The sequence below is a fragment of the Adiantum capillus-veneris genome, chromosome 19, assembly GCF_014529385.1.
Source record: "Adiantum capillus-veneris isolate H3 chromosome 19, ASM1452938v2, whole genome shotgun sequence".
Classification (NCBI taxonomy): Eukaryota; Viridiplantae; Streptophyta; class Polypodiopsida; order Polypodiales; family Pteridaceae; genus Adiantum; species Adiantum capillus-veneris.
Window position 1 is genome coordinate 134,739,543 of NC_140949.1, and position 16,749 is coordinate 134,756,291.

Here is a 16,749-nt window from a genome sequence, read left to right on the forward strand (position 1 = left end):
TTGTACAGATGTGGACATTCACAAGTGGTATTTTCAAAACTGGTCGAAAAGCAGGGTCCTCAATGTGATGTATTGGATCTTTTCTCCACCACTTTGGGTCCATGACCTTTGCAGGCTCCATGCAGAACAAACACGGCGACTTTGCCATTGCACCCATTCCACAATTATACATGCACTTTAATGTTTTGAGGTCACCAGCAAGATGCCACTGAACTTGAAAGTCTCCCCTTCCATCTAGACGTAGTACCTCTCCCTGGTTAGTCTGTCGATCAATCACCTCTGGAACATTGGTTTGATGGAACACCCAATATAGAATGTCATGATCTTCTTTCTTTACCTGCAACACAAAATAAATGAGACTTAAGTAGATGTGAACATTTGAGCTCAGCTAAGAATCTCTCTTACCTCAAAAGCACCAAGCCACCATATGCTAGATTCTGATTGAACACTAAAATACAAAGGATCATCAGTGGGACACTTTGAGAGGGCTCTATTCATTAAAGTAATAGTAACATGATCTAGCTTCTTGTCTTTAACAAGCTCACACTCATTCAATTTCAACACAAAATGTAATACCCCTCGTGACTCTTCAAATGTGATGTTGTAAAACTCCACCATTCTCTTCTGCAACATCTGCAGGTCTATAAAAATATTATTGAACTCATCATATGATATGTTTGCTCCACGACCACTGTAAGTTGCTTTAATATGAAACGGTTGTCCAAGATATTCTCTCTGTGCGTAGTTAAGTTGAAGCCTCTCTTTCCAAACACTTGAAGCTGATGGTAAAAGTTTGGACTTTATTCCCTTCTTAACAAAGATGGATAAGACAGATTTCTGTATAGCCGAATATCCTCTTTTGCTTACACCAAGTGAATCAAGTGTGCCGTGTATCTCTTTTGCAAGCACTGAGTTCTCTGAAATAAAGCAGTCCACTAAATTTCGTTGTAGGACCTTAAACTTCGTGTCATGTACTATATCTGCTGCAAGGCTTCTACTTATAAGTGGATTCAATCTCTTTCTTATATTGGCTTTGGGGTCAATGTTTTCCTTGTCAGGATAGATTGAATCTCTACATGAAGACAATGCATAAGTAAATAACAGAAAATTTATTTAACTAGCACTATTTAGACACATGAAAACAATGCATAACTAGAAAATCAAAAAATTTACTTCGCTATGACTATTTAGTCAACCAAGAAGCATCACCTTAATGCTCGGATTCTTTTCTTAAGACCTCCGGATGCAACCTGCAATGTTTCAAGATTGTACAATTTCTTCTTTCGGATACGATCACCCAAGATAGTGTCCTTCATTTGACAACTTCGTACCTTTCCCTTCAGTTCCTGTACCTCTGTTTTTTGTTACAAAATGGTAACCTAATTGTAGAATTCAAATGTGAAAGACGAACAATCTCACATTGTTGAGCTTGGAGAATGCCCTTATAAGTTTCAGCTTTCCTTGTAAGAGATTAACAATAACCCAGAAGGCCGTTTTCTCCATCACTAGCAAAGATCAATAAGCTTGTAGGATTGACAAATGCTGGAGACGCATTAGTCATTGGATTCTTAGGATAGAGAGAGCCTCTCGTCCAGATATCTACGTGTTTAGCTCCCTGAGCTGTGAGTGTGTCTATGGATGCGAGAGGTATATGTGTGTTTGTTTTACTCCGCTTAATCAATGGTTGGTACTCGTTGTCCAAATCAATGTGAAGGTGATATTTGGCTCGTTTCTGCTTAACATTTGTGCCATTTGAGGAGTGTGCCATTAGCCAAAGGTGCAGGTTTAATGAAAAGTGTGTAGTTGTTGCGGCTTCGTCCCTCCATGTTAGCCTCGTTCCCTCCATGTTGACGAGGTTCATTCAACGCAATTGAAAAGAAGATTATCCCTCAATCATTACGGATGAATGTTCAAAAGGGTAAAGAATCTACTAAAAGTACACTTTTTGAACTTTTACCATAATAGACCCGCCTCTATTATTCGCCATATTTTCTAGAGAGAGAGTGCGAAAAATACATTTTCTTAGAAGGCCCTCCAAATGACCTCCGAAATTTCCTAATGTGTAGCCGAGTGAGCTTGGGTGATCTTTTCTTCAACTTGCTTTACCTTGTCGATAGTAAGATCTACCATAGAATCAAATTGTGCCTCAAGTTTGCTAAGGCGAGCCTTGAGGTCACGATTTTCTTACAAAAATCTGTTTAGGGCTCCTTGTAATTGTCCATGCGGTCAGCTTTGCTCGGGGCTGCTACAACACACACACACACACATAGATGCTAACATAGCAAGTTCACGTGTGAGACAGACAGCAAGCGCACAATAAGTGTAGTTCATAGAGAGAGAGAGAGAGAGAGACAGAGAAGCCTATCGCAAATTGTGAGAGGTAGAGAGTCTGCAGCTTGCAGGTTCTTGGAGTCTTGGGTAGTGCAGGTTGCGAGAGAGAGAGAGAGAGAGAGAGAGAGAGAGAGAGAGAGAGAGAGTTGGAGAGTTGGGAAGAGAGGAGCATGGCATCCATGTGGCATGTCTCCCCCCTTCTCATTCTTCTCTAAATCTCCCCAAGCATCGTCTCTAAATTCCCACAATTTAAACATTAAACATCAATTAGTGTAGCAGGGCTACAGTGTCATGAGCACTGGACAGATAGTAGTTGCAGTTGGGCTTGACTTCACATTGGGCAAACACTGGACAGACAGTTAGTGCAATTGGGCTTGAGTTCACACTGGGCAGACTCTCACTTGGGCAGTGACACGTGGCAAAAGTGTTACGGATGGTGGTCCAATGGACACTGTGGCCATATCACCACCACCTCAATTAGGAGATAGGCTTAGCCATGAAGAAGCTCACAAGCGTTCTAGCTAAGGTGAATATTAAGTTTACGACTTTCAAGGGTCTCTCCACAGAGGATGCTGACGACCATGCCTGGAGGTTTCTTTCTCTCTAGAAAGGTCAAGGTCTCAACAGAGAAGACGCCTACTTAGTACTCTTTCCATCCACCTTGCATGGCTTAGCCGACAAATGGTGGAGTCACTTTGCAAAGAACCACTCTACAACTTGGGCCACATTACTACGACAGTTCTGTGAAGCTTTCAGGCCAAGGGACTTCCAAGAGAAGGTTCCAGATGAATTGGCCAACCTGATGCTCCAGCCAAATGAGACTTTTGCAGAACTCGTGACCAAAACCAAGTCTTTGGTCGCTAAGATTCCTTAGCAACCAGGTGAATTTATGGTTAAGAAGTGGGTGAAGAAGGCTCTTTCCAAAAGCTATCAACAAAACTCCAAGAGAGTCGACTTGGCGCCTCTCTGGAGGAATTTGTAACAATGGCTACTCGGATAGAAGGAGCTCGAAAGTTGTTCACCGGCTCTCCTCAGGTAGAGACCACCTCCGTCTTTTTAGAAAGTTTCTCGGATCCAATAACCTCTTTATGCAGGGAACTGGAAGCCCTTAAATTACTGCAAGCTCTTCAAGAGGAGAGGTCCTTCTCTCTTAGACAGGAGAAGCATCCACATCACGAGGCTTTGGACCAAATCAACCACGAGCTAGAAGAGCTCGGGTCTCATCAGGAAACTAAGGCTATGGTTTGGTGTAGCTCATGCCCCTCTCCAAGGCACCCTCCACGTGAATTCCCCTTCGGGTTTTCTGCCACTTCTGTGAAAATTCTGGACACAAGGACAAGGATTGCCACTACCTAAAGGGATTGCGACAAATACAGCAAAGTCTTGGTCCTAATGTTTAACAAGGGCCACCACCTACATCCAACATGGCTTCCCCATAAGGGCATCCAAACCACATGCCACCTTTGCTGACCGCCCCTCCTCATTGGTAGACCATGGCTGTGACACACTAAAGCAGTTCATGATTGGGGAACGACGCCAGGTGGATACATACTCCTGGCTCCCCAATGCAACCCATTCGCCTAGAAGGAGGCATGGATCCCATCGTACAGCATAGTTCTTTGTCCCTAGAGACCAACCTTGAATTGGAACAGCCTACTCCACTTGACAGGTCAGACGAAGATTTGCTGGAGTGGTTGGACCCTACAAATCTATGCCTTGTTATGGAGTCTCTATTCAATCTTTCCTTGAGGGTACACCATCTTCGAACGTTTCCACAGGAACTAACCCCAATGAGCCACCTGAGTCAGCTCAAAGGGTGGAATGTCATAGCACCTACTCACCATGCACCCTTGGTGGAAACCTTTGGATTGGGTGAGGCTACGAAGATTCATAGTAGCAAAAACAGATCTCCTCTACAAGAGTTCACCCCCTTGTCATCATCAGCCCCATCGGTGTCTGCTTCTCCGACCAAGAATAAGCTCTGCTTTGTGTCTAGCAAACTCCCCTTCACCGAGGTTCCTCAAGGCGATATACAACACCGAGGTTCCTCAAGGCGATATACAACAAAAAAATGTTGATTTCAAGCTTGATGAGTTCTCTGTTCATGATGTCTCTCTCCTCCTTGACGCAGCAACCTCTTCACCTATAGGGAATTCTTTAGCAGTGCCATCTCCAGACCCAGTAAAAGGAAGACACTTCTACGACTCTTGTACCCACCCCGCGCTACTCAACAAGATGCAAAGCAGATTTCTATGGTCTATATCACAAAAGATAAGGTTAGCCTCATTTAGGGTTACAGAAGCATCCAGCAATACTAATTTTGGAAGAGACTAGTGTGTAAAACTAGTGGGAAGACCAGTGGGTATACTGCTAGGTGAACCTTCTGTCAGGAATCAGACTACCACAAACTTCAGCGTTGAATGGGAGGCTATCTGTGCAAGTGCATGTGTACCCACCCCATCCCTCCCACCTCACCCCTATCTACCCCTTACTCGCCCCTACCCTCCTCCCCTGGCCCCTACCCACCCCCTCTCTCCCTGACTCACCCCTATCCACCCCATTCCCCTTGCTCTCTCCCCTACCCTCCCTAGCCTAGGCCCTACTCTTTCCCTCTCTCTTCCCCTAACCTCACTGCAATGCCTCAACCTACCTTGTTCTTGAGAGTAGCAAGCAGATTTTTTAGATTTTGTGTAGTAAAGGTGGCCGCCAAAAAATTTGAGCACTAGCAATGTTGCTTCACGGCGGCTTTTGGAATGTGATAGCTCTAGTGTCCCGCTTTCTCTTGTAGAAAGATTCAAATTATTGCCTTCTCCTCTGTGACGAACACTCTTGGTAGCCACGCAACCTCGTCTTTTAAATGCAATTACCCTAGCTTTTGTGACTTCCTGGGATTTTGTTTAGGCTTAGGCCTTCTTTAGTTTTTTGCCTTCTACCTTTTGTACAGTTTATCTCATTGTGGCAGAGTTCATCATATTTTGCATTGGTCTCTTCCTCCTCGAAATTCAATTCCTTCCTTCAACCTCAACCTCTTCAAACAGATTGAGCTGTATTTTTTCCTGCTAGTTTTAGAGTTTGTCTCATCGAGACGATGAATGGTTTTGTGGCGGGCAACCTGTAGTAGGGCTACAGTGTCACAGGCCTTAGACAGATAGTAGTTGCAGTTGGGCTTGAGTTCACACTGGGCGAACACTGGACAGACAGTTAGTGCATTTGAGCTTGACTTCACACTGGGCGGACTCTCGCCTACGTAGTGAGTGACATGTGGCAAGTGTTACGGATGGTGGTCCAGTGGACACCGTCACCAGATCACCACCACCTTAGTTAGGAGATAGGCTTAGATGGATTAGATATCTACCAGCTGTTGGTGGCTCTATAGGAGATACATATGAGTGGGTGGTTCCAGTCGTGGCTACGCATCATCATCTACTTTTAAGTGGTCGATTGTCTAGAGTCTATTATCTTGAGTTGTACACATCACGTCTGCATCATCCCTGCACAGTTGAGCCTAGACACCCGCAGTGTACCTATGAGATCTGGGTTGGAGCTAAGTGTGCTGCTATGCCAAAGTCTGTATGGGTTTCTTTGAGTATGTCAATGTTCATGTTGTTCATGTTCAAGTTCTGCTGAGTCGTAATGCTGTTGCTATGTTGTTGATTGTCTTCTGTGTTTGCATTCTATGGAGTGAGCTATCATGCACATTACATTGAGGAGCACCCACTGTAGGGCACGACGCATTATCTCCGCTACAATTGATACCCCCTACCTTATGACAAACTAGTTTAAACTTTTCTATAGCTTCTTTAGATTTTACTTGATGAGAAATGGGTTAAGAATGAATGTTGCGAGTGCAGCCAATTTAATATTACACCCCACTACCAAGTAATTACTTGATGCATTAAATGACCTGATAAATACCATAAATTGAGATACTACCAAATTTCAATGTGCAATGTCAAGTAGAGGGAAAATCTCTTTTAATGTTTAATAGTGAGAATCAAAGAAGATCCCCACTGGCAAAGCAAAGGGGTGCCGCAAATCGCTCGCAGACACGAGGGAGGTAGGGTGATGCAATCGGGTGAAGGCCATGAGAGCACAGGGTGGCAACAGGGGACCTCAACATCACATACGAGGGTAAGGGCAATGCAGCTGACTGATGTTTTACCTTCTTTTTTTTAAAACATGTTTCTTGGTATGCATGTCACATCCACCTGGATGGTGGGTTGGCTATGAGAAAAATCTTCAAAGCACTTGACTTTCAAGCTAGTCACGTTCGAATCCTCCATTCTCCTTTTAGAGGGTTATAAGGTATTTGGATATATGAGTCCCAATGTTGAACTCAAAGGAATCTCTCAATGAATAAAATTATGAGTCCCAATGTTGAATTCAGAGGTATCTCTCAATGAATAAAATAAAGAGCAAGCCATTAGGGGGGTGAAATATCCTAGGTATGGTAGGTTAAAATCCTAACTCCTAGGTATGGTAGGTTAAAATCCTACTGGGTGAAAAATCCTAGGTATGGTAGGTTAAAATAAATGATGCTTGCATACACGTTTTAAAATTTCCTCAAAACTTAAAATCTTAGTAGATGCCTCCATTTTGGAAGGGGAACTAGAGAATGGTCATGTGGATGTTGAATGACAACACACATGCAACCAGACAAGTAGAATCGCAGTGGGAGAGGGCAAAGAGTAATGTTTTTTGTAAAAGAAGGTTAAACAATGTTCCAAGGAAATAGCACCGACAAAATGGTTTAGCACAAAAGCTAATTCCTACCCACAACATATCACCTTCGATACTTGTAGGTGGATGTTTTGTAGGAAATAGCATTGGCAAAATGATTGGGAAGGGATTTGCCGAGATTCCATCCCAATAAAGTCGGATATGAACCAATTAGGTCTCCCCAATCTCAGAATAAAAAATCTTTCAAAACATATTAAATGTGTAATTGGCGGGAGAGTTTAGGAATTGAACAGACAAATGATGGTGAAAAGTAAAAAGACAGACATAGAAGGTGGAAAGTCAAAAGACCTCTCATGCCCATATAAAGAGGTGGTCGGCTTCACATTGGTATATTTGTGTTTCTCTTCAGGTTTATCTCCCTTCAACATTTTCTTCTCTTTAAAGTGTCCTCTCTCTCTTTGTCTCTCTCTTTGTCTCTCTCTCTATCTCTCAACGTTGTATATGTCCTCTCATCCAAGTGATACTGTTGCAAATCTACGTGCTTCATCATTGCCCACTGTTGCGTACTATAGACTAGCGCATCATTTTTGTTGTTGAGGAAATCTTTGAATTAGGAATACCTTTGAATTTTTTCGAAGCCATTAGGAATACCAAGTATATATGCCACGATACTAGAAAAAAGCTTATATAAAGAGGATCTTAGACAAATCCTCTTGCTTTCTCTTTGTTGATTAGCCGAGGAGGTAAGCGAAGCCTCCACACTAATCACACGGGGTCTTAATGACACCCTAGAGTGGAATCAACGGCCATGAGCCTCGCAAAAGAATCTTGGGACATATGGACGATCAAAAAAAAAGCCGCAGCCAACGCCCGAGAGGTGAATCAAACCCATGACCTATCCAATTACAAACGCGGATGTTCAAACCACATAGGTGCATAGCTTTTGGTGGCTACCAAGGTAAAACATACCATTATATGGTGAACACTAATAAGGAAAAGTAAACTCTATCAACATCCGACGATACATGGGTTACTAATCGGCCCACATTTACAATATTACATACTCGAATCCCCTATATTTCAACGTACGCGTGAGGGTGTAGTGGTTAGTGCACATGGCTCGTGGTGGGAGGTCAGGGGTTCAAGACATGGGGAGCGGATCGACCCGAATTTACAAGCCTACCCGAATTCACTTTTCTCCCCAAATTTACAAAACGCTCCGACTTTACCAAATGCGCATTTGTCGGCCCATATCACCTCAACCGTCGATCTCGTTTGAGGGTGAGAAGGTTAGCCCATTCGTCACAAAAGTTATAACTAAGATTGTGAGGTCTATTCCTGCCCCACCTCAAATTTCTACCTTGGTCAACTGGGCCGTCCCCTGTACTTAGTGTCCTGGGTTGCCGCCTGATAGTGAAAGTACAGAAAACGGCTGCAAAGCGAACTTGACAAACAACAAAGATGGGGCAAGAAAGAGAAGCCCAATTGATTGTTTATACCTCTGTCGGCTGCAGTTTGTGCAACCAGATCGTCTCTAAGGCAGAGCGGACAGGTAGGCAACAAGATTAAGGGTATTTTTGCAGAGCCGATTCCAACTTAGCGCACTGTTTTGGATTTTAACAGGAGCACTTGTATTCATAGTGAGAGCTCCATTGAAGCAAGGCTGTGCCATAGCTTTTTAAGAGATTGTTCTACGCGAACCTGCTACGTTGAAACCCTGCATGCTCATGTACAAATGTGGTATGATGGTCAGCTGGGTTATGGGCTGGTATTCACATGCAGAAGCAAGCTCTCTTGCTTTCATGCTTCGTCGCATTCACATGGGTTTCTTGGTTAGTTCTGTTAGTCTACACATTTTCTTTCTCCTGTACAACTCCTTTACCTGGAGCCCTGGGACTGGCCGATGTTCCAGTGTTGGCCATCCTCTTGCTCATTGTGTTGTCCTCTACAGCATGGTTGTTCCGAGCTCTTAATGGGCTGGATGGAGGACTCAACAATGTCTTCTTTTTTGGGTGACGAAATGGTTTCCCGGCATCCCTTGGTGGACCCACTCCGTAAAGCTGTAGTCCGTCAACCTCACTTGTAGCGGGCACAAATCTGGGTGCATTATCACTGCCTGGCATAGCAGAGTGAGAAGCCAAAGGTATAGTGGGAGTGTCCGACGCTCTTGCTCCTGTTCCGACAGAGGTTTCGACAGAGTGCATCTCGCGCTGGTGACCAGTTTGAAGCTGTCTTTGGCTTTCAGAGATGGGATGTTGTTGTGTTGCTGTTGGCACTAGCTGCACAAGTGCCTTTCCCCATCTCTTCCTCTGCTTCAACTTTTGTTGCCCATCAGCTTCTGCAGCCTAAATAAAATTTATGAAGGATTAGAGAATCCTGATGCATGTAATGAAGGTTAAGACAATTATGATGCATCTTGCTCCATCTACATAGGTGAAAAATTAAAGATTCGCCGACCTGCAAGCTATTTCCAATGTCAGAGAGTGGTTTGCGGTAGCTTCCTTTTTCATCAATAACCTGGGTTATGTTTGTTGGTTGAACGCCTTTAGCAACATTACTCAAAGCACTTTTCAGCTCATCTGTCCACACGTTCTCAAGGACCGATGCACCATGCTTCGCCAGAACCTTCTCTGCTCGCTGCACGTCTTCTTCCTTCAGAAGAAGGTCTGCGACCGTTCGGTCACATTCATCAGCTTGTCTTCTTTGCACGGATTTTATTTCTTTGTCGAGCTCAAGGGTCTCGATAGCTTCTAAAATTTCAGCATCTTCAGAGCTTTCTGACCCCGATCCTCGATTTGCGCATTTTTTTGATGAGCATTGACAGTTGGAGCCACAAAAGCTTCCACTAGCTTTGCAAGCACATTTACCTGTCTTGCAGCCAGATTGTTTGCTACAAGAGCAACATAGGTCTGCAGCTTGTTCTTGAATTGATGCTTGTTCTATTTGACTACTGCTTTTCTCAGCTTTATGTTTCCTGTTCCGGGTCTTCGATGAAAGCTTCTTGCCCATTTCACACCAATCCTCATCGGAATCGTCATCTTCGACATCCTCATCGATGTCATCAATATCCATATCAGACTCTTCATTTCCTGACGAGATGTCGGTTGTATCAGGATCTGCATTATGGATAGGAAGCGTTCTTTCCTGACCGCCACTTCCCCTCTGAACTTCGAAGCAAGAGTTGTCAGAAGCTGCACTATCCATTGGTTTGTCTGGATATTGCAATTGTCTCGGACCAGATTCATCCAGCTTAATGAGATGTTTAGATATCTCCTCGAGACAGCTCTTCATTGTGGCATTTGTACCGGCCTGTAGGAAGCAGATTCGGCATGAAAAAATTATTAAACGTACAGAAAGATGAGGAAAAATAGGTCGTTTCTGTTCATACTTTTGTAGCCGTCGTAAGCATTTTAAATATTTGTTGCTCCTTGGCAAACTGTTGCCTCTCTCTTTCTTGCCTGTGAATTTCACTCTGTCTTAGTAGGCCTTCAAGCTCCAAGAATCTCTCTCTTAGCTCCTTGTTTTCCAAATCCTTATCCCAATATTTACACCTGAAAGCTTGGCAAGGAATAGGGATGAGGGATATACACCAACTGTTTACGAAGCACACATGCCAACATTTATGCCTGAAAGCTTGGCGGGATATATGCAAACATTGTGAAATTGTACAGGAGGATCCAACCTTGCATCTACAGCCAAGTTGAAAATTGCTTGCAACAGATTCTTTGCATCTCCCATACTCCTTACTTGTTGCCATCGAGCTCGTCCACTGAATCCACGTTCGCGTTCCTCTGCTTCGGAGAGCTGAGAGGCCATTGCGACAAGTGTGCTTGAAGAAGCATTTAGCATGCTTTCAAGCAGAGCAATTTTCGCTCGCCTAGCACCAGGAGACATGGATACTCCTCCAGTCAAGCTGCCAAATGAAAAGGTCTTTTGCTGAGCAAGGAATGGAAGGAGGAGACATGAATATCCATTTTCTCCACCCTCACCTCAAATTATCAAGTTGTGTTGGTTGAGTATCCTGCTCATGCTTGAGTTGAGTAAGTTCCTTGGCTAATGCAGCTCGTCTGTGGAACAAAGAATGTCTATTAACTGAGGTGCCATGTTGATTAATTGGAAAAGTTCAGGAAGCTTGAAGCCTCAAGAATGACTTACGTATCAGTTTCTTTTTCATAGCTGCTGCGAACCTTATGGATGTGCACAGCCACTTCCAAATCATAATCGAGCCAGTTTTGCATAATCTTCTCATTCTGCCAGTGTACATAGAAAGTAGTAAGTACATAGCTGAACCAGTGAATAGAAGAACCTTAGAAAATTTCCACATTTTCAACAACCTGTCCGCTTGGTCCGTTGGTCGTCGAAGCCCCTGCCCACAATGCCGTCATTGAAAATAAGTATGCCACAGTTTGGAGATATACAAATAACAGTCTGCCTCTCACGAAAGAACTTTTATGGCACAAACAATCTTGATACAATAGAAACCAATTTATCTAGGTAGAAACAATATGTATACAATGGAAACCAATTCATCTAGGAGGTAACAAATATCCTATTACCGTTCGTTGAGGCTTCCCTTGCATTGGCCTTTCTTGTTTCGAGTAGATCTTTCAAACGGCGCGTGGCTGCAGCAGCTTCTTCTGTCTTGCGTTGGAGAACCTAATGATTAAAGAACAGAATGTCTTTGCCACCTTGAATAATTGCTATCAGGATCAACAGTTTGCATTCAATCCAGCTTTTGAGGGAATATACCATTTTTTGCCGCTGATGAAGCGCCTGCAGCTTGTGCATCTCATACTCGTTTCTTCGTCCTTCTTTCTTCAACTGTAAGACCATAAGTGAATGAGTATTCACACAGTCCAACCAGTGAATGCACCTAGATTTCCCAGCTAATCAATGAAGACCAAAATATGTACTCATGTCACCTGCAAAACTTCCTTTTCTCTCAATGCTTTCCACATTCGGAACTGTTCAGACTCTTGCTTGATTTTATGTTGCAATTGCACCTGAAAACATAGAAATCAATTTCCTCTGACAAGGAGAAGGGAAGCCGAATTCAGCCATGTGGAACTAAGCAGAACATCAACCTTCTGGGACTTAATGCGCTGTATTTCTTCTTGGAGTCGTTTGGCTGCCTCCTCGCTACGCTGCTTTTGTTTCATGAGCTGTGCTTGATTCTCCTGCTTCTTTTTGAGCTCCAATATCTGAAAAGCACCATCCATTCAAGTTTGGACCAGAATTAATCAACAGGAAGGAGGAATACTTTTCCATCATCTTCATAGCATACCTGTGTCTCCAATGACTTGACCTTTTGGGCGTATGTCTCATGTAATTTCTGACTATGACCATCAGAGGCATTTGCAAGACTTGTCAATTCTGCCAAATATTTATCTCTCTCACTCTGTATCCAGTGTATAGAAAGTCAATGAATACAAGAGATGAAAATGTTCTACGGAATTTCCATAACTACAAGTTAACACTACCTGCAGTGTTTTCTTTTCTTCTTCTAGCTCCATAATCTTTTTCTCAAAATGCTGCTTGATAATGACTCCATCGACTTTTGAGAAACTCCGCATCTCTGCCTGCATTAGGACCAAACCTCAAAAGTCTTTAAGACTGCTTGATGTGTACCATTGTTAGCAGAAAAAAACGGTGAATACCACAGCAGGCACACCTCCTTTTGTTCCAATCGTCTGTTCAAATCCTCAAGCTCTTTATCCAAGGAGTCTTGCAGACGTGCATGCTCCATCTCCTTGGCAACCGTTTCCTCTTCCATATGAGCGGCTTCAACAACTGCGTGGCATTTACTGTATTAAAGTCCTCCATGACAAGGCTTGAGGATTCAGAGAAGGAAAGATATCCTAAGTGCTCCAGAAATTTCTCACCTTCGGATTGAACAAGAGAGTCATTATTTGGGCCTGAGTTGGTTGTGTCTTGATAGCCTTGATGCCCAAATGCTAGTGATCGAGAAGTGGTGTCACGTAGCCGCTGAATTTCTTCTTCCAGAATCTTAATTCTTTCAGCATATGAGTCGAGCAAACCAGCACCCTGAATGAACAAACAGGTGCTCAGAGAGTGCATGAGTAGCAGAACCTTGAACAATAGTTGCTAGACAGAACAAAATTTATACCTGAGACTCTGAATCATCGTTCACTTCTTCCCACTTTTTTCCATTTCTCAGCATCTCAATTTTGAGCTGCAGCTTGTCTCTTTGAACCTAGGTGTAGCAGCTATACAAGTTACATCATGTATAATACTTCCCCTATCTATAGACCATTTAAATTTCCTCACTTGAGTGTCAAGGAGGTGTTGAGTCCCTTGACGCAGATTTTCGCGAGCAATACGGAGATCTTGTTGAACTTCAAGCAAGCTTGTTTCGAGCCATGCAATCCTTTGCTTCAGGATCTGAGAGAAAATACAAAACAAGAAAAAACTTCATCAAGTGCATGTTTTTCACCCAAAGCCATTACCATGACATAGTGTACAAGTCATATTGCACCTGTGTTTCCTCGAATGAACCACCTTCATTCATGCACAGAATTTGAGCTTGTAAAACTTCCAACTGTTGCCGCATTCTCTGCATTTCTGCAGCCATGGGATCACGGTTGACCTGTAAAAGGTTTACAATTATTCTCTGTCATGCACAGCCACGTTGATGGTTGAGAGGGCTCAATTCTTACAATAGGCTTGTTTTGAATGTTGCGAGTCCTATTTGCATATTTCAAGGTGTTGAGTGTCTCCTCGGCATTGGAATCAGCTGGGCTGATGCAAGCTAGAATCATCGGCATAGCAGTACAAAATCAGTTCCACAGCTTCTAAGAGCACTTTAACTTCACTATAAACTGCAAGTCTTGCAATTAACATGTCATGAAGGATAACAAAAGAGCAGGAAAATATGACAGAACATTACATTTCAACCAACAAAAAAGCTTCATTAGCAGTGGGAGTTTAACTTACCAATCATAACAGTCCGGCTGTTTCCACCAAGAGAATCCTGCCACCACAGGCAGTTCAAGTATCACTATGGTGTCATTCCAGAAACCCAGGAACTGTGAAAATTCTTATATGTTAATGGACCTTACTTGCAAAAGACGAGTTAATTTACTGTCACGATATGGTACATGCCCGCCCTCTTTCCTTTTCTTATCATCACCTAGTGCACTGATCACATTACCCAGTGCTAACAAGCCTTTATTGATATGGACACCTGCATCTCAAAGATCACTCATTCAGATTTTCCCCAGCACATTGAACGATTGCAAAGAGGTTTGCTTGCAAGGCGAACCATAAGCATGCCTTCTTTAAAACGAACTCCGTCAGCCCCTGTTCGCTTAGCTCTCTCTGAGCCTGCCAAGTCGACCAGATGGAGTTTTGCACAGAGGAAATCATCTGCCGCCTCATCACAACCACCAGTGGAGCCCTTGGTCAGGTTTTCTGCGATTCTTTTTTGCTCTAGAGCAATTGTGAAAATAGCATGAGATCGGCTGCAACCAGACATTAATTTGTTTAAACAGAGACCCTCAACCAGCCTAATCAGGAAAACAAGACACTGGTGGTGAACCTGGAGCGAGTATTCATATTGGTGCTTGCAGTTGCTCGACAAAGAGAACCTTGCTCTAGACAAGCTGCCATTTCTTCCAAGTTGCGGACTCCTGACTCAGTGACTCCAGCGAGTGTTATTTCCCCATTCATGTTTTCTCGAATTTGAATGAGCTTTCCAGGAGCAGATTTTGACCCAAATGCACTGGGTGCATCTGATTTCACCGCAATTGGTGGATTCGGATCCAGCAAGTCATGCACTTCTTCCTTCAAAATCTGAGTAAATTGTTGAAGCTCGTAAATTTAGTTAACTATCAACCAGGGCCAACATGGAATTTATTTGAAGCTTGTAGCTTATCCAAACCAGTTATACATCTTATCATGCAAAAGGATTAAGCATAACTAGGAAAACAAATGCAGAGAAAAACATGCCAATCAACATCATTTTAAAAAATTACCTCAATGAAGGAGACCCTTATCTGAAACTCTGATCTGTCTTTCAAAGCTGTCACTCTGTCAAAGATTAGCTCCATCACCTTGGGAATAATGCCTTCAGTACTTCCGCCAACAGTATATCCTGTGCCCATGGTATATGTCTTTCCAGATCCAGTCTGTAAAACACAATGAACCTAGCAGATCAAGAAACAAGAAGTAGACCTGGTACACAATACATTGAGACTCCAGCCAATCAAACACCTGTCCATATGCAAGAACGGTCGCATTGTATCCTTGAAAGAGGCCCTCCACAAGTGGGGCTACACATTCATCAAAAATGGCAGTTGCTGGTGAGCCTGTGCTTCCGTAAACATGATCGAAGGTAAAGCTATGGCTTCCTATTTGAACCTGTTGAAGAGCATGAAAATGTTGCATTTCCTTGACCATAAAATCAGCAGGAAAAAGAAATTCAATCAAACATTTTGCATCACAATCATAAACTGAGGTGATTCTATCCTGAAATTGAACAATATTGGAAGATTTGATGAGGGATGGGTTTAAAAATGAAACCACAATATAACTCAGCGTGACAATGACTGGGTGTCCATGCAATGGCTATGTCAATAAAGAATTACTCGTTAATTGTTTGTGTTTAGGGCTAGAGATCAGAGTTGTCGGGGGCATGCATGTGCACATGCACACACATGGGCTGCATTATTAAGCATATTCTGCATTTTGATCGCTAATATTTGCCTTTCTGGTGTATGAGAAGCAGAATGTAACGAGCGCAATCACCTGTGGCTCTCCTGGAACGACAGAGACACAATCCTTGCATCCCTGAAAGACTTCAGCGCCAATGAGAGGCCTTATATGAACAGCAACCTTTACAGCTTGCGGGCCCTCTCCCATGGCACTGCCACTACTATGTGGAGAAGATACATCGGTGGTTCCATTGCCCTCCATGTGGAAGTCTTTGTAGAAGAAGATCGAAAGATAGCTGCTGCGTCAGCAGGAGGGAGATGCCGCAGAAGCCATGGCAGGTGAAATCCTGGACAGAAATTTCTAAAAGGCCATCTCTGGAGCAAGAATCTTCACAGCTCTGCTCCAGCTGTGAAGATCAAGAAGAACATCGACGAGAAGAGAAATTATTGCAGAATAAAACGTAGAAGAGGGTTATTTCGAGCTATGGTAAGCTTGACACCGGGGGGCACTGGGCGTTGAGAGAAGTTGCCGCCACGTTCTAGCCTGGTTTGAACGAAGGTAGGGTCGTGTGACTGATGACCGCGGAGAGAGAGACTGGTGTTCCTAAAGCACACAACGGCTCATCAATTTTTGAATTCTCAACGTTTTGGACCCAATGCCGTCCCTTCTTTGGGGGCTTTCATTTTCGAAATGTTTTATGAGCAACAGCACCGCTGGGGCCACCTTCTCTTCCCAAAGTTAACCAAAGTCAAGAACTTAAAACTAGCAAGGCTTGCGTGTGCATGCATGTCTATGCGATAGCTTACACGACTGCATCTTCAAAAGAGGTTTTTATTGTGCTGGATCTCGTTTGCTCTTACCAACGGTTTCAAATGGTAATCTTAGTTTCTCAAGCTTATCCATGAGTATACTGACACTATATCTCTCTCATTTCTCTATTATTGCTTTCAAATGTTTTTATGTATCTACGTATGCATGTAAGAGTGTGTGTGTGTGTGTGTGTGTACCTACGTTGGAGCTTCTTAATCCATAGCTCATTGGTATATAACCTCGTACCACTTCTAT

The 16,749-nt window shown here is 43.3% G+C and overlaps 1 protein-coding gene across 1 annotated transcript; it reads right to left on the minus strand.

Annotated features, from left to right (window-relative positions):
* Positions 1-8,015: 8,015 nt before the first annotated feature.
* LOC147434914 (kinesin-like protein KIN-4A) lies at positions 8,016-16,348 on the minus strand. The gene is made up of 26 exons (XM_086491297.1): positions 15,778-16,348; positions 15,244-15,390; positions 15,006-15,158; positions 14,570-14,823; positions 14,305-14,492; positions 14,091-14,215; positions 13,966-14,002; positions 13,689-13,780; positions 13,508-13,618; positions 13,300-13,413; positions 13,139-13,225; positions 12,894-13,056; positions 12,683-12,801; positions 12,492-12,590; positions 12,296-12,409; positions 12,096-12,212; positions 11,934-12,014; positions 11,761-11,832; positions 11,568-11,667; positions 11,346-11,377; positions 11,167-11,261; positions 11,001-11,078; positions 10,694-10,924; positions 10,400-10,562; positions 9,469-10,320; positions 8,016-9,356 (listed from the first exon to the last, which is right to left on the minus strand). The coding sequence occupies exons 1-26, from the start codon at positions 15,943-15,945 to the stop codon at positions 8,859-8,861; spliced, it is 4,290 nt and encodes a 1,429-aa protein (XP_086347423.1). The 5' UTR covers positions 15,946-16,348; the 3' UTR covers positions 8,016-8,858.
* Between the last annotated feature and the right edge of the window lie 401 nt (positions 16,349-16,749).